Here is an 18,352-nt window from a genome sequence, read left to right as displayed (position 1 = left end):
TACTTTTGTCTTAATTGTCATGCAGTTACCTGCGAGTCCTCAGTCATTTGAGACGGACATAATGTGCAATTATAAATTTCTATTTTGAATCTAGCAAACACAAGTGAGATAAATCAATGAGATGAGACGATGCCATTGCACCAGGCAATACATCATGAGTGCAATATTCGTTGGGTAAAATAAATACTCATTTAGGTTCATTTTTGTGATTATTAAAAAAACCTATAATGTTTCACAATGTCAATTACTGCTTGAATTCAGTGAGTGAGGTAAAAGCAGTAAAGTGGGGAGGTGACACTGTGGTCGGCCGATTCTGTGTTTCATGAACAATGTGTGCCGTTAAAAGCCTCGACTTGATTTTATAGTGTTTCATTCTTACCTTATTTCAACTATTAGGTACAATCAATGTTGTGCTGTGAAGACTTCTGTGAACATCAACCTCCTGCTGAGAGCAGAAATTAGACGACGGCAGACTATACACACGTGTTTGTGTGTGCGAGCGGCTGAGAGTGAAGGTGATTGAATTATTACACGCAGACGAGCGCGGTGAGTCTGCCATTGTTTCGGATGCCGACTTCCCTACATTCAAAAATCTCAGGTTTTCACTAGATACTACAGAGGCTGTCATCTATTTTTCTACGGAAATTAAACAATACATTTCCCACAGTGTCAGCTGCTTCAGAGATTCTAGCACATTGTGTTGAGAGCATGGCTTTTAAAAGAAAGGCTGGCAAGAGGCCAGCAAATGAGGTTAAATCCTGATTTAGAACGGGAACAAAAGTCAAACAAAATCACGATAACTCTCTTATTGGGACTTTTGCTGTTTTTTATATCTTAACTAAGAAATGCTTTATAGTTTGCTGGTACTGGTACAGCCATTTCTGCAAAACATTCAATTTCTTTTTTTCCTTTTTGCAAGACCGAGAACACAAATCCCAACCTCTCAAACAGCGCGACACTTATATTAACCTGCAACACCGTGGGGACGCTGTATTTCCACACACAACAGCACCTGCTTCTGTTCCAACTTCTTGTGCCACCATGATTTGTAAGTCTGCTACAGCAACAAAAAAATATATAATACAGGCGCAGAGCACAGCGACATCAGTTATAATCACAAAGGTTGTTTAAAGAATAGTGCAGGTGGATGCAGACTCAGTAAAAAAAAGAGAGAGAGAGAAAGAAAAGGCTGGCAGCACTGGCAGGTGCTATTGTTCAGCTTTTCATCTAGTCCTCAGTTTGCCCCAGCATACAGTATATAAGAGGTAAACATGGTACACACTTTTATCACAAAAAAACACCTCTGGTCAAAAGCCATAAAATACTGTGAGTCCACTCTGATGAGATGCTGATGAGGTGGTGACTAAACTACAGGACTTCCTATTCTCTTTTCCCTCCTGGCACTGCCTCTAAACTTGCATGTCAGACACACTTGCATGCACACAGAGCTGTCACATTCATTTTGTCCATTCATCCATTCATGACCGACAACGCACACAGACAGCACACATGAGCAGGGTTTTGGGTAATGGAATGACATACATTACCTCAGTGAGAGGAGCAAGGGCTGGTCGTTGGGTGAGAGTCAAAGATCATTCTGCCAGTGCCATCTGTCAAACAGGCTGGGCACAAAGCAAGTGTTCCTCTCCCTCCTTCCTGTGCTCCTCGTTCGCTTCACAAAGTCCAGTTTAACGTTAGAAGAGGGAGCCGTACTCTACACGCGGGGAAATCCTCCGTCAGACTGGAGCCAATCTGAAGACAGTTTAAATCCCACATGAGAAGATGGATGGACGCACCTCCCTTTTCCTGAGGAATCGCGACTTGCTTCTGCACTATCTGCCACTGCACACAGTCCCCCCCTCCTTCTCTGCTCTTTCTCTCGCCTTCCTGATTCTGCTCCTCTGGTACACTTGCTCGCTCGCTCACTCACTCTCTCTCTCTCTCTCTCTCTCTGGCATGCATTCCTTCCCACTGTAGCTCACGCACCCACAGACACACACTGTACTGTACAAACAAAAATATGCAAATACAAACAAGATCACACAAAAATCAACTGATTCCCACTTTAGCATTTCTTTATATATCTGGTGACTTCTTCTTCCGTTATATAAAAGGAACATGTTGTTGAACGCAGCACAAAGTGTGTCAGACAACAGAAATACAGCCTCTTTTGCCAATGTCATATATTTGGTGCCTATTCCATTGCATTCCACCACAGAAGATTAGTCATACGCTCAACTAGAAGCAGCGCGTGGAGAGGGATTCAGACAGGAAGGAGAGAGCCTCAGCTCTGATGACACAGGAGATAGAATGAATAGAATAAATCTCTCACAATGAGTCACTGCACGGTGAAACTTTACGTGCAAATCCAATTTCACATGATCACATGGAGAAATGGGCTTCATTGTGTGTGTGTGTGTGCACTGCTGTGACTGGATGCTCTTGAGAGATGTTCTATTTTGAGCGTTCAGCTGAAATGCACAACACAAGACAGACGACTGCAAAGGACTATTATGAGAATATCCCCTAAAACTACACCCACTCTCCTAATGCCGCCTTCTGCACGTCTTTCCCCTCAACGCTGTAGGGGAACAACAGCAGGAGGGCAGTTCGTAGAGGGAGCCGCAAGAGATATAAATAGTGCTGAGAAGACACGAGCCATTAGCAGGTGTTGGAAACAGACGCCGAAGCTCACATCATGACAGGTAGCAGCGGTAAGCTTGGACACCAGTCAACCGTGAATTACTCATATACTGTTTCATGCTTATAAAGAAAAGTTATAAATGACAGTCTGCAAAAAAGGTTTTCAACACTGCTCCTACTGTGAAGCATCTACGTCGACCAAGCGGCATGTAGCGTGTTCGGCTTTTCCGGCCACTTTGGCTCCAATTGGCACAGCAGAACTAACAACACTGTTACTGTGGTTACAGCTGTGGTTACAGCTGGTCAGGAAGCATCTCGGTAAGGGGGCATGACATTACTGATACATGGTCCAGGCAGTTGAAAACAGAAGATCTTGATTTACCAGTTTTTTGGCCGATATCGGACCGATATCCGATATCTGTGTGCACACGTGCCTCCACACACCACCTGAACATTAACACGGTCAACAAATTAACAGTAAACTACAAGATAACAAAAATAAAGCATAGATCAGGTCATGAAACTAATGCAAACTTACACTTGCGGAGGTGTGAAAAAAGCAAGCTTTGAAAATTCTCCAGGAATTAAAAAGAACAAAGAATTCATTGTGATTAAAAGTAAAGCGAGGCTGCTTTAATCTGTAGATAAGCTCAAGGATTTAAAAAGGTCCACAGAGAGATGGAAGTCACCCGTTTCCAGTCTGATTACTAACAAGCAGGTGGAGACAGAGGCAGACAAAAACAAGCACTACATGGAAACACCATTTTCTTTCTTTAAAAAACTTTTTAAATACTTCTGCAGCAAAGTAAAGTAAAGCTCTACAGGGAAAAACTTAACAACAAAAGAAAATTAATCCATGTCTCATTAACTCATCAACTGAAATTAAGGCGATGAATGATGGAACACAGTTAAATGCTCTAGCAAACACTTTGTTTTCACCATCATTATCTCTTTAAGATTTGACACTTTAACAACAGATTTAAAACAAATGTCTTTTTTTGTTCACATTAATCCAAACTATTAAATATTAGACTGGTCTTTCATACAAATCCCACATAACACAAAGGGCAATAATAACTTGTTGTTATGTCTTTCTGAGAGTTGTTTGTGTTGTTTTGGTGGCTTAAAGGTAAATTCACGTTACTAAAGCAGGCTGATGAGAGCCCCGTTAACTAATACTTAATGAAAATGTCTTCATGAACATTAATGTTTGTGTTTGATCCAATGGAAATAATGTGACCTTTAATAATGGAAGTTGTACGGTGGACAATAACATGCTGCTAAAAGCCTGGAGCTAATCATTAAACAGTAAAATACTGGTAACTTCTTTGCATTTTTATGATTTCACCGTCTAAACTAACAAGTAATCCAAATATTTACAAAATAAAGTGGAAAAAAAGCAGATTCAGTTTGAAGAAGGTCTCTACAGTGAGCTGGACTTGAGGTCAGGCTGACAGGTAAATCTTTTTTCTCCAGCATGACACCCTCAAGCAGCCTTCATCATAGCAGGAATGTCCTGTCCCTCTGTCCTGGTATCAGGCCAACTTGACCATGAAACAAATGTCACTTTCATTCAGAGTCATGTTGCTTCAGAAGCCTCTAACCAATCTGAACGACTCACATCCTGCAACTGAAAACAGAAATGACCCACATTACAAGTCATGGAGCGAAATGAGACGTAACATCTGCAGACACTGGTGATGAAGACGAGTGATCGTCACAGATCTTAACCACTTAGAAATGAGATTATAGCCTCATTTATTTATCATCTCTTGTCTTCCTTATTCAGTATTGGCAGTTAAGGGGATGTCCCTATTTCTTTGTCATTATACAACAACTAAAAACAAATTACATTACATACATATCTCTAATTACAGTGGTGATTTTTAACTAGGTGTTTATTTTGAGGCAGAACATCTGGTCAAATACTGATCAGTAACTAGTATTTATAACTCAGCTCCCTCCACAATCTCTTATGAACTGTTTGCAGGAAATACAATCTTGGTTGACTTTCTAACCTGCTCCACCTAAACAACCGGAAGACTGAGTTGCTGAAACCCTCATCCATGCATTCATTACATCACACCTGGACCTATATTGCAATGCTGTCCTGTTTGGGGTCCGCAAGAAAATGCTGGATAAGCTCCAACATGTTCAGAACCCTGGTGCCAAGTGCCCTCACTCGGACCAAACCATGGCAACACATCACCCCCACACAAACATCAGATTCAAAGCGGAGGAGAATCCTCTGCTACAAGTCTCCTCATTTACTTGCTCCACATTATCTTTCTGACCTCCTCCATGTGCACCGTCCCTCCCCGAACCTGCAGTCTGCTGACCTTGGTCTCCTCTCCATCCCCCGCACCTGCAGGCAAAACTCTGGCAACAGGGCTTTCAGTGGGCTTTTTTTTTGGCAGGCACCAACTCTGGAGTCTTTTAAATCAATGTTGAAATGACACTTCAGGTTTTTGCCACCCGACTGTTTTTTATTCGTGTTTTTGTTCTTTTTTCCTTGATGCTTCACAAAGACATCAAAGTTATCATAATAATAACGGTGAATCTCACCCAGCTGTGGGTTCCTCTCATCCTCCATAGGATCAACAAAAATTAAATAAATTGTTTCACTTATTCCGAAGGATAGAAAATGTATAAAAATGCTTTCAATTGTTAATTTAATCCATTTTTTTTCCCTCAGACGTATGTTAAAGAGCAATCATTCCAATAGATTAACAAGTCCGACGGGAACAAACTTTAAGTCAACGACCATGCAAAAGACGTGACATGTGAAACTCAAAGAGATCATTTTTGTATGCATTTAAGTATTTGGTGAAGTATTTATTTTTTGAAGAAATAATGCTTCAACTGCATGGTGCATTTTAGGACTTAAAGCTGCAGTGTGCAATTTTTTCATAACTTTTGTTGTTGATGTTATTATTCTGCCTCTGTTTGGTCTTCATGGACAGTTTTGCTATTAAATTTGGCCAGTTTTAAAGATAGAGATAGATAAAGATTGCATGTTTTTAAAAGGGATTTTTAAGAACATAAAACTACCATGTCGAACTCACAACTGTTCGCTGTCGTGGCTCCCAAATTGTGGAACGAGCTTCCCAACAACATCCGGACAACAGGAAGCCTCCACATCTTCCGCCACCGACTAAAAACACACCTCTTTGTACTCCTACCCCTTGTACATCGCACTTATGAGTAGCACTTTATAGTTCGGCATACTTGTAAGTCGCTTTGGATAAATGTGTCTGTTCAATAACATGTAATGTAATACCAAAATATGAATAATCTTAGTGGAGTGTTGCTTGTTGTAGCATGTTTGGCTGCGCTGTAGGAGTCCTTCATGCACTCTGACTACACTCAGAAAAAGGCATAGTTTTGCAATCAGCTTGATTTCTTTGAAAAGAATTAAGAGGCCGTCTCATCAGATTCTGATGAGTCACTTCACGGAACTCAGTAAGAGACGAGTGAAGACATCCTTCTGTCTGTTGATTACTGCACTGGTCCTGCACTAATGACACCGTGCTGGTTATAATGAAAGATGACACATTCTGAGCTGCATGAATACATATATTTCACAGATGAGCCAAAACAGGAACAAGACGGGCACTCTGACCAGTCCTCAAGCAGAAGTGCTTCACCGTGTCCTTTTAAAACCATCTCTCCATATCCACTTGTGCCACAGTCATTTCTGTCGCTTCAAACCAGAAGGACAAACCTTGACCTTCATGTCTGCAATCACATAAAAAAAAAAAAGATACTGATTGTGATCTGTCCAGTTTGTACCCCGCCTATGTCCGCTGAGATTACTGATTGATGGAGCTTCTCCACTAATGGCCAGATTGGTCTATAATTTACTTTCTTTGGCACCTAACAAATTCATTTTCAAATGTTTTGTTTGTCCCCAAAGCAAAATTATTTCTTTGTTATACGGAGCAAAGAAACAAAAACAAACATTTACATTTTAATTGTACACTCAGAGTAATTGATAATCAAAATAGATTTAATGTATTATTTTAGTTAACTAATCAATTCATCTTTGCAGCCCTAGTTTCTTTACCTCAATTAAGTATTTTTACTGCTAAAAAGTGTGGGACAGCTTTTGTAATGTAAAAGATTAACCAGTGTCCAAGCAATTCTTTATATAGCAGCCATTTCCATGCTTAGGTCAGAACATCAAGTTATTTCTTAACCTTAATTTATCTTTTAGGCAGTTTCATAGCACTAATGAAGCTCCAGATGTCATGTGACTGTTTTGTTTACTCTGCCATGGTGGCAGGAAAAGCTTCTGCATAAATGAATGAGTTCACGTCACACTTTAAATCCTTGTAGATTGAGCATTGAGATGTCAGACCCTGACAGACTATATAGAATATATCTGCCCCGTGAAATGCCTCTGCAGGGCTTTTGGACATTATCCCAGACCCCTCAACCTCACATCTTCAACTTTCCTTTCCTCGTCCTACGCCAGAGAATATTTACACAATGCAATAAATGCATGTTGAGTTAGTTGGCACTGGATTCTGTACCCGATATGTGATCACTACTCTGCAGCCTGAGGGTTCCCATCGCCGTGACCTCTATGCTCGCTTTAAGCACTTGGACTTGATCCAACGCTGTCGTCTCTTGGGATCTTTGGTGATCTGGTAAAATGTTCTTTTCTTGCGCCTGACTGTTGTGGTATCCACAACAGCTTCACTTCCTCACTTTTTAGAAATACAGCCAGATAAGAGAGAAACTGCCTGAAATATTGCCTGGTATATATTTGCTGCTGTACGTCTATGGATTTTGGCAGCTTCCTGGGATTGTGCGACTGCTATTACAGCTCTTTAAGAGCCACAAACAGTTTACTTGACTGACGTTGTGGCAATAGCTTAATTCCCAAAGCGGCCATCCCATTTCAACTTCTTTAAATTGTATTTTCTAGTTCATACAAGCTTCTGCTGCAGTTTTAAATGAATTAACGCTATTTGTTCTCACTGATTTGATAGAACTAAGTGATGTATTTGACCTCTCTCTCCACTTTCACAGCTCTCTTTTCAGCGCCGTCATAATTGAACGCTGCAGAGAGCACTTGACATAACCTCGCTCCAAAGCAATAGTTACAGAGTATAATTGCAGACAAAGGAGGAAGACACAACTCAGATCTGGAAGGATATTGTTACAAAGTGACAGTTAAGTGCACCCTCTCCTCTGTTTTATCCTCTTTCTTGTCAGTTAGAAGATGAAACAGGCATTATTATTATTATCCTACAATTGTGCAATACAGCTGAGAAATTATACGTGTGCGCTGATGCAATTATATGCTTCGAGAGAGGAGAAGCTGTGTGGAGGTGTAGCGCTGTGTCATATGACACAAACTGGTGCTTTGTATTGGGACAGTTATAATCAGGCGAGAGAGGAGGAAGATTTGTCTCAGGGTGGATGAAGAGGAGCCATGATCAGGTTTATGGACATGACCTAAATAATTGGCTCTCCAAGGCACAGTGTATACTGTAGTATATTACAGGAGTCACCTACTAACATGGATTCACTTATTGACTTATCATACCTACTTACATACAATTGTCTGCAAACTGTTCACCCATAGGGCGAAAGGCGGGGTAAGTCCATCACAGGGCCTCACAGACACAAACAATCATTCACTCTTACACCTTTGGTCAATTTAGAGTGTACAATTTGCCTAATCCCAAAATCTAAATGTTTGTGGACTGTGGGAGGAAATCAGAGAACCCGGAGGAAAACCCACACACACACGGGGAGAACATGTAAACTCCATTGTCCCATCTTCTTACTGCAAAGGTAAGAGTGCTAACCGATTTTTTTTATTGATTTATTATTGTTACATTCGCTGCCTTTCAATCTGAGTTAAGTTATATTATGATTGGCTAATGAGAGATTGGAAAAACATGCAGCAGAATACAGTGAACTTCAGCATGATTATGGCTTTTGTTGTTAATAATCTGACTCAAATTACCTCGCAGGGGAGCTTTACCGACTCTGTGGGATATTGGCCTGATTGAAAATCAACTCTGTATGCACTCGTCTGATTAAATAATATCAATTAGGCCATTTCGCAAATGCTTATTACAGTTTATATACTATAGATAATGGATATTTGTCCATTTATACATTTGTATGTAATGATCATATACATTTATGTCTGTTTTACTCATCGTGTGTTTATTATCACACATTGTATCAATGCAGTGTTGTTTTCATCATCTACTGAAATACTTTAAGTTTTAAGGAAATATCAGCATCTTTCTTATTTTTTATTATGGATGAGTCAGAGAATCAGTGCACCGGGAGAACACTTGTGTTCCATAATCACTCTTTGCTGCATTTATGAGCTCATTAAAAGATTTACTGCTGCCTGATTTATGCGTGGCTGCTAAACACAATTTGGTTTTGGGCAGGCAACTAAAAATGATGCCCAGAGAATCTTTCACATCTTCTCTCTCTGATTCCCATTAATAATCCAAAACAACAAAAGCACATCCAGAGAGTGTCTCGCCACATACACTCCCTGACGTCTGCTCCATGTGACTTTCCGAACCTTTCCTACACTCCATCCATAAAGCAGTCTTTTGTGTGTGTGTGTGTGTGTGTAATTATGGTTAGTAAGTATCAGAGACATCAACGAAAGGCAGGTGAAGAATCATCGCTCCTGTGCCTTGAGCTGCAGCATCGCTTGTCTCGTCCGTGAAGCCTTGGCAGAACAGTGACTTATTTATAACACATTTTGACGATAAGTGGAGAGTAACCTGGCCAAACTTCCTTAATAAATAACTCAAAGCCCGTGAGTTACTGTGGGAATTCACAGGGCTGTAGCTTTCAGACGCTTCCCGTCTGTTCATGGACACACGGTGAGTAAGAGTGAAGCTATTCTGCCCCCATGTGGACAGTTAGCTACACCGCAGTTAATTATGCAGCACCTACAGTTACAGTGACAATGAAAGCAAATCTATATATATAAGTGATATACTGTAATGTGTTGTTCTATATTCTGGACTGAAAACATCAGCAGCATTTACAGATTTTATTAGAATGTCCCTTCATATGACACATATACTGCATATACTTTATTTGTATATGCATAGTCAGGATCCAGGAAATGGATAATAGCAACTATATTAAATTTCAAAAGGCTTTTACTGAAGCTCAGCAGTGACACACAATCATATCCTATTATATTGTGCATCTCCACCTCAGGCGTATTAGCTTTGCGTGTTGAAATGTTTGTTTTTATTTGTCATGAAAGAGCAATAAATTACAGCAGCCTGAGGAAAAATGCACAACGCACATCACAAACATGTCTACTGTGCAGGAATGCATACGTTCAATACACTTAATCATGACACATGAGTCTAGTTTTTATTGACGTATAATTAATGTGGTTCTTTAGGTGGAGGAAAGGAAATGACTTTGGAGGGCTTTACTGAGCCACGGCCCTGGGGATTCACCCTGTGTTATCTTTGGCCTGCATGGGATGGAGATAGGAAGGTGGAGAATAAATCAATTTCCCTGTGCTGGCTAATTAGCCGGAGCCCTTGGGTTAGTGCGACTCTGCTGATTCCCTTAAAGAAACAAAGCAGAGTCACTTGAGGTGTGGCCTATGCGGCTAAAGTAGGATGTGCGGTCACGCCGTCTATGGCCATGATGTGTCATCAGAGACAGAAGTTATAATACAGGTGAAGTTAAGTTTATTTACTGAATACATTTTTATGTTCTGGCCTTGGTATCAGTTGCGTTAGTTACCCACCTACTGTACATCCACCCAATAGCACATAGCGAGTAGCAGAGCGAAAAGAGAGCAGCTTCAGAGATATTGAAGGACACACCAGACCTAAAAAGCCTTGTTACTTGGTATTTATTAATCTGTTGATTATTTTCTTGATTAATCTAGGAGTTGTTTGTTCCGTAAATTGTCCGAAAATGTTTAAAATGCTAATTTTCAATTTGTTATATTGTTACTACTGTATATATTCTACTGATGTATTGCATTATCTCCTTTTAGTAATCATTTAAAGTAATTAAGTTGATCTGCTTTAATCTATATTAATTGTATCATTAATCTTTATTCCCCAAACCAACGCAAAGTCCTTGTATGTTACCATCTACTTGGCAACGAAACAGATTGTGATGATTGTTTATTTGACTGTGGAAACCTTTGTATTCCATAGATAAGGAATGATAGATTATGATAAATAAACAAAATTATCTAACCAGCCTAAATAAAAGCACAGTGCAACACAGAAAGATCTTTATGCAGAATTAATTATCATCATGTATTTGCTTACATAATGAAATTTAACCATCTGGTCCTTTCTGCATTTGTTGGACTGCAGGGCTCACTGTGGTCTGTCCCCATGACAACAAAGCGTCGTATCCAGTTCTCACTGTAACATACGGCGTTACATTAATGTGGGTAAACACGTGTGATCCAATGAGCAGCTCGGTTTCGATAATCGCTGTAGCAGCAGTTTATGAACAGGTCTGTCAGAATGCAGTGATTTTCAGCACCATTATGGCTTTTGTTGTGTTGGATTATCTGTTCTGGATTATACGGTTGAGCTTTACTGACTCTGCAGGCTTTGGCCTGATAGCTTTTCTGTTGCTGGGTAAACTGGTCGTCTGCAGAACAAACAGATGAGCTTCACATTCATTATTTTACAGAAAATAAAACTTATTCTATGATACAGATCCAAGTGCAATGACAGGTGAGTATGAGTTGCTGTGTATTAGAGTAAGCTTTATATCATGGTTGTATCAAGTGAGTTACTGATATTTTAAGTTTTTCATTGTTGATATGATGCTTTGAAAGTTAAAGTCATACTAGTTTTCACATCATGAATCACATGACTGTCAAGATGAACATTTTACACAATTTAGTACTGCATAATAGCACTTTTGATACAGACAGAAAAACTAAATAAAACACATTAAAATTAAAAAAAATCATTCTTCATCATTCATCATGCAGTTAACCATAATCTGCTTTGTGACTTCTTTCTCAAATCCAGAATCAACAAGAGGAACAGAAAAAAAAGAAAGAAGACAAAACAAACACTCAGCACACTGATCAGCGCTCTGAGCCGTCTTCAGATATCAGACCGATGTCTCGTCAGCACAAAATGTACTTGAATGGAGCAAATTAATTAAAGCAACCTGTCACTTTCTGCACTGTCTGTGCCAAACGTGATCATTAAAGCTGATGTCGGTACTTAAATGAAGCTTCTGCTCGGCTCACGCTCGTGCATAGTTTTATGAGATAACGTTTACTCTTTTTAAAAAATGCAAAAATGTGACAGCACAAACTGACAAACTGTGTCGCGTTCTGCTTTAGTCATTTTGTAATGTCAACAGAAAATACACTAACAATTTATCTGAAAACATTCATTTTACAGTTATAGGCAACAAGCAGGTCATTTATATTTCATGATAAATTCTCTGCAGACACGTTATATTTATCGGATTAAACATTCAGTAGGATGATTACATGAGGATTAAATCGACTATGTCTGTAAATGTAGAACATACAATTGCAAAATGCTGTTTAATTAAAATCATGCTTGTACATACACAACTAACTTCAATCAGTGACATCAATAACGACTGCTTTTATGGAAAACTACAGAGATTTGAGCTCCAGATTTCTTTTGTGGGACGTCCGTTCTTAATTTTTGGAGTTTCGCTGCTAACAGACAAACAAAAACATTAAGTCAGATGCGTTCTGATATTAAAGCTATAACACCAGAACTGTCAATCAGGTTGATTGTGTTATCCGTCCCCTGCAGACCACGCCTCCAAGTGTCCGTTGACAAGATACGAAACTCAAATTTTTAAAAAGTAGCTTAAACCAGAAACTTGCAGTGTGTGAGTGAATGAGAGGACAATTGTACAGCATGTTGGATAGAATCTCAATTAAATGCAGCCATTTATTAAAAGTATTTGCATTTGCATGATCAGCTCACGTCTAACAGAGGAGCCATGTTGCCATAACTGAAAATCTTAACCTCATACGTTTTATATTAAATAGCAGCCACAGGTAAAGAAGAAAAATGAAAGAAAGCTAAAGCTACTGACTCACCAGTGAAATTATAAAATATTTGTGGGCATTAAAGAGAATTTTATCGAAAGTATGCAACACTTTCTCCGTGTTCCTCCTCTGATATAAATGTGACGGCACTGGGAAAGAAAACTGCAGCAACTTTGGTGAAAGAAAACCTTGCTTTTGCTCAAGGAAAACATTTTAAACGGAGAATATAAGCAACGCAACAGCTCTTTCTCTCTCATGACTTCAACAACCTCTTCATATTCTGCTTTCCAAAATAGACCACGACGATGGGGGACCCTGATTTAAAATGCTTAATGGCTTTGATCCTAGCTGTGCTCATGGATTTTCAGAGGGAGCTGCCGCATGACATTTCCAAAATAAACAAAAAAGATCAATTCGGAAAAACCGAGGCTTGAATCCGAGTCCCAGATTTGATGGAGTCCTCATTAGAACCCCTGTACACACATGCGTCCGCTGTCAGAGCAGCCATGTAGGACACTGTGACAGAGGAGAAAAGTGCATCAGCATCAGCTGCAGAGCTCCAACTGACATAGTTCAATAATTTAAAAGCACTCAGGCCTCATATAACACGCTGTCTTATTATAAATGTACACAAGCAGGGTCTGAGCAGAGCTCTCCATACGTCCTTATGCTATATTTCTGTCAGTCAGCATCATTCACGCCATCTGCATCCACTCTATGCGTGTGCATTAACGTGTGCAGGACTCCCAGTGGCCATCCTACAGAAAACGGGGCAGATCGCAGCAGCTGTTGTTACCAAACTGAACGCATTTGTTTCAGTCAGAAAGTTGCTGACGACGTGGGAAACACCTGACCTGCCTAATGTCCACTGGCATTAGCATGAGCCGTGTGAATGAGGTCTAACAAAGGCTCAGGCAAAAAAAACACAAACTGCTGTACTATACTGACACACACTATGACACGAGCTTCCTGCTGCTGCCAGACTGAAACATGATCTCAACATACAAAACACCTCATTGTACACAGAAGGACCAGCGGTTTATCCGTTATCTTATCTTAATCATGTCCTTCTTTACTCCGCATCCTTACTCGTGCATTTGGAAAGTTTCCAGTGTAAGAGAAGTCTTATGGGCTGGACCGGATAAATTCGTTATCTAAGAGCAATTTAATCAACAGGCAATAAAGGTCCCGCTGACTAAAGCTGTACAGTGTGCACTGAGAGAGCAGAAGTGCAGAAGTTCGGGGGGTTTCTGAATTACAATCGAGCCAGTAGTCGCATCATCACTGACTTACATAATGTGGGGTTTGTCCTATCATTCATAAATCTCATCATTTGGTGATGGAGCGCAAACTTTTTTTTGTGGGCAATGCACAAAAATATGACTCGGTGATGAGTAATGTCAGAGATTTTTAAGTAGCCCTCAGCAAGAAACGGCAGCAATTTAGACCAAAAGCTGTCAAGAAAGCAGTGGCATTTTTACAGTGTTACACTCACACACACACACACACACACACACACAGGCAGGGGGACTGCCGTCACAATTATATAAGACCTCCAATTACATCCACAAGACACAAGCTTGGACACTTGACAAGTGACAACTGCACACCACTGTCAGTGGGGATACTGGTGTCCTTCAGCTCATCATCTCCCATAATTCCTCTGCAGGGATGTTACATTCGCAACATTAAATGCACTGACGCTTAAAACCGTCCTTTATTAATGCTCATGTTGAGTCGAACAGTTAACACATGGGGTGTCAGAAACGGCCCATAGGATGAATTTGTTAAAGGTTCATATTTAGTAAAGCAGCATAGACGAGCATGGAGGCGATGGTGGTTTTCAGCAGGGTAGAATCTAATCATAGTTACTTTCACATACCTGGGACTAAATGTTTGACCTGTAAGTTGTAATGCATGTGTGTACGTGGTAAACTATTGTTGAAATTGCACTTATTTCTCTCAAGAAATTTGAGATTGCTCCTAATTTGTTTTTGTAAAAAAAGAACATTTGAAGTTCTTGTTATTTATAGGTTATTATGCCATTACTTTAACTGGCTCGGCCCACTTGAGATCATATTGTGTTGCATGTGGCCTCTGAACTAAAACCCCTGAGTTAACACAACATTATATGATTGTCATGACCACAACAAAAAACACATGTTTTTGTTTACAGCGACATCATTTCATTATTTTCACTACTGATGATGAGATTAAACCAAACGTTGTGGTTTAATCTGAACAGAGTTTTGTTTTTGCAGGTCAGACGCTCTCGTCAGAGGCTGCATCATGAGACAGATGCCCTCACTGCTCTAACACCATCACTGAGCAGTGAATTCTGGCTCCAGCACAGTTGGCATGCATCACAAGACACGTACGTGACACTGGAGGCGCTGATAACCATTCAGCAGAGATGGATGCCTAATCACCATTCCACTGTGGCCGCTAACGGCCACTTTTCATATTAGACAAAGCTCCAATTAGATCTGAATCGTCGAAGGTGACGACTGAAATAGACACAGGCAGAGACTCATGCAGTGTCAGAGCAATGTCTTGTTCCACAGTCAGTTGTGACACAATCCCAGAGCACATCGCCTACATTTACCTGTGGAAAAGAAGCATTTGGAGGCAAAAGACTGAGCCAAAACCCCTGTTTCCTGTCCGACGTATACAGTTAACAGACTGCAAACACACTGTTTTCATAATAAGCAAGTTTTCAGCTAATCTGTAATCAGTCTCTCAGAAATGCATTTCTGTTTTGTGATCGACTTCTTTTGCACGACTGACAATCCACACACGATCACCTCACAAAAAAAAGTTGAAATGTCAAGGGGGCGGGGCTTGTGGGATTTTCATGTGTATTTGTGAATTGCATTTTGTCTTTCAAGTCATTACATTGCCTATTCAAATAAACACTGCACTTTATGCTTTGTAAACTCCGCACAGCAAAAAGTAATGTGACAACCCACGGATAAGGGCGCTTATGCCCCTGTCTAGTTTTTTTTTCATGCCCAACACAGTTTAAAACATGCTTTTTTTTGTATTCCTGTAGGAAATAAATGTTTGTATCACTGCTTTGATGGTCAATATTGGACATCACAGCCATGTTTTTGAGCCTAAAATGAAGTAGTACAGTTAGAGCTGCAACTAACGATTATTTTCATAATCAATCTGTCGATTATTTTCTCCATTAATCGTTAAAATATCAGAAAACCTTTAAAAATGTTGATCGGTGTTCGTCAAACCCGGAAATGATGCCTTGTTTTGTCCACAAACCAGAATGATTAACTTTCAATGATTTCTTTGTTATCCACAGCAAAGAAATTACAAAAATACTCACATTTAAGAAGCTTAAACAATCAGAAATCTTGTTTATTCATGAAAAAAAACTTCGAACCGATTCTCAAAATAGTTGTCGATTCATTTAGTAATCGATGAATAATCGATGAATTGTTTCAGCTCTAAGTACAGTGTAGAATATTTTCTACCCGCCTCGACAATCGACTCTCAAAATGCCATGTCGTTCCCATCCCTAATATTTACATGCATAATCTGTATTATGCAAGCTCTTTAAATACATCACAAAATCTGCCTTTTATCACGTCAACAACCTTCCAAGACTCTGCACGCTCTACTCCTGACTGGCACATCTAGTGTACCGAGCAAGGCCGTGGACGAGCTTCAGGACGCCAGGGTTTTCACTCGAACCAAACCCACACACATTCATCGTCATTGGCTTCCACTTTAATCCCGCTTCATATACAGTACAGTACAAAATCCTGCACCTCACTTACAAATACTTGGCTTTTTGCCCACACGCTTCAGCAATCTGACCGTGTTCACCCCTACACTCGACCGTGGAACCTCCAGTTCTCTGCTCAACCACCCTCTGTTATTATAACAACCTGGTATGGAACAATAAGCTTCACTGCGACGAGAAAATCTACATCTTGTGTCGAGCAATATACCACAAGACCTCGCCTGTTGCTAATTCAGATGTTCATATCCACCATCTTTAACTACCACTTGACAATCAGCGAGGCTGTCGTGAAGACAATGAGAAACAGCTGTTGGAGGAAGACGCTCATCTCTTCTGTTTATTCATTTACAGCGAGTGAAAACACGTGGATTTTCAGAGGCTTTCAAATGTGCTCACGTACAAATAAATTAACAGCTTTGTTTTAAAGTCACAATTGGCCCAAATATTGAAAAATAAAAATGTCGTACACACGCTTTATTAGGAGTTCAACTTGTTATCAACTGGCATCTACTGAAGTTCACAGGGAACATCCGTTAATAAACATACACAATCATCTCAAGGTTTATTTTTATTTATTTATCCCTTATTTAGCCAGGAAAGTCCCACTGAGACTGTTACGGGGACAAAACAACATTCAGATGTAAAACTTTACAGAGAACGGTCAAAGAGCAGCAGAAAGACCACAAAAGGTGCCACTCCTGCCTCTTCACCTGGTGTCCAGTGTATGCATTGGTGATTAACACATTGTCTTTCAAGTTCAAAAAGTTTATTGACAGATTAATCAAATCTTTTAAACTAGAAACAAAGAATCACAATCACCTTCATACCAAGAAGGTTGTTGGTGTTTTTAAAACAACTTAATAATAAAAAAACTATTACTGTAACAGCATAAGCAAGACAATACAATACAATATTGAGTTAAAAGTCAAATATTTATCCCTGTTCGGGATATAATTAAGTGTGTGTTGTAGCAGTGGCATTTTTGTTCTTTTGAGAACCTATTTGTTGTATTGGCTTGCTGCTAATTTATGCTAACCTCATGTGTTTGTTTGTTTGTGAGCAAACTGTGGGTCTATGTATCTATTCTTCACGCTGTCACTGTGATATTTATGACATGTAATAAATAAATAAATAAATAAATAAAGGAGCATCTCTGGATTTAAATACAGTGGATTAGTGAGGTTTCGTTTTCATTGTCTGACACCCAGAATGAATCCTTTGGCCTCGAGCATTTGGAACGTGAACAAAGACGTTATTAACTCAGCACACACTTTAAGTCAAAGTAAATCTTACTTGTGTTGTTTTGTGCCGCTGCAGGGAGAAGTGGATTTCCCGCGCTGGTGAAGCCCATGCTGGAAAGAGCGGAAGCCGATGCGCCGGAACATCCTGTCCTCCTCCGGCTCCTCCAGCCTCACCTGGGGGATGAGATGTTCCGCGGCCATGTTCTCTGTGACTGACGATGCGATGATAATAATCTACTGTCTGTGAGCTTGACCCACTGAAGCACGAGCGTTCCTGCTCTGCTGAGGGGAGAAGGAGGAGGAGGAGGAGGCTCTGAGTCTGGGGTCCCACAGGACAGGTGTCCCTCAGCAACAGTGGCGCGCACAGGGGTGGTGGTGGGAGGAGGACCCCCCCACTGGTGTCCTAATAGACAAAAACGCCCTCTATTTTCCTCTAAAATCACGAGGAAGTGCCCTCCTGCATATGTAAAGCAAAATATATAAAAAAAACTTTTATTAAAGTTCTCTGTACAGTCACTATGTACAGTAAAGAAGAATCAACACGCCAAACAAAACATAGACTCATACCTTGAATTTCCAGGGCATTTTTAGTGCACAACAGAAAATGATTACGATCCCTCCCACCCGGCTCTAGTCTGGGCCACGTCTGCACCCGGACTT

The 18,352-nt window shown here is 40.1% G+C and overlaps 1 protein-coding gene across 7 annotated transcripts in view; it reads right to left on the bottom strand.

The window, feature by feature from the left end:
* gramd1bb (GRAM domain containing 1Bb) overlaps positions 1–17,843 on the bottom strand; it is a 111,381-nt gene extending 93,538 nt beyond the window's left edge. For 5 of the 7 annotated variants that reach the window (XM_058633661.1, XM_058633663.1, XM_058633662.1 and 2 more), the window contains exon 1: positions 1,548–1,834. Coding sequence is in view for 1 of the 7 variants with exons in the window: in XM_058633667.1 (XP_058489650.1) it covers positions 17,745–17,836 (92 nt within the window). In the remaining 6 variants the exon portion in view is untranslated. Of the gene's footprint in view, positions 1–1,547; positions 1,835–17,744 lie in introns of those variants that run through there. The other 2 variants (XM_058633667.1, XM_058633666.1) reach the window with 2 other exon arrangements.
* Positions 17,844–18,352: the final 509 nt, after the last annotated feature.

The sequence above is a fragment of the Solea solea genome, chromosome 7 (assembly GCF_958295425.1).
Source record: "Solea solea chromosome 7, fSolSol10.1, whole genome shotgun sequence".
NCBI classification, from domain to species: domain Eukaryota; kingdom Metazoa; phylum Chordata; class Actinopteri; order Pleuronectiformes; family Soleidae; genus Solea; species Solea solea.
This window is presented reverse-complemented; position numbering and strand designations above follow the sequence as displayed.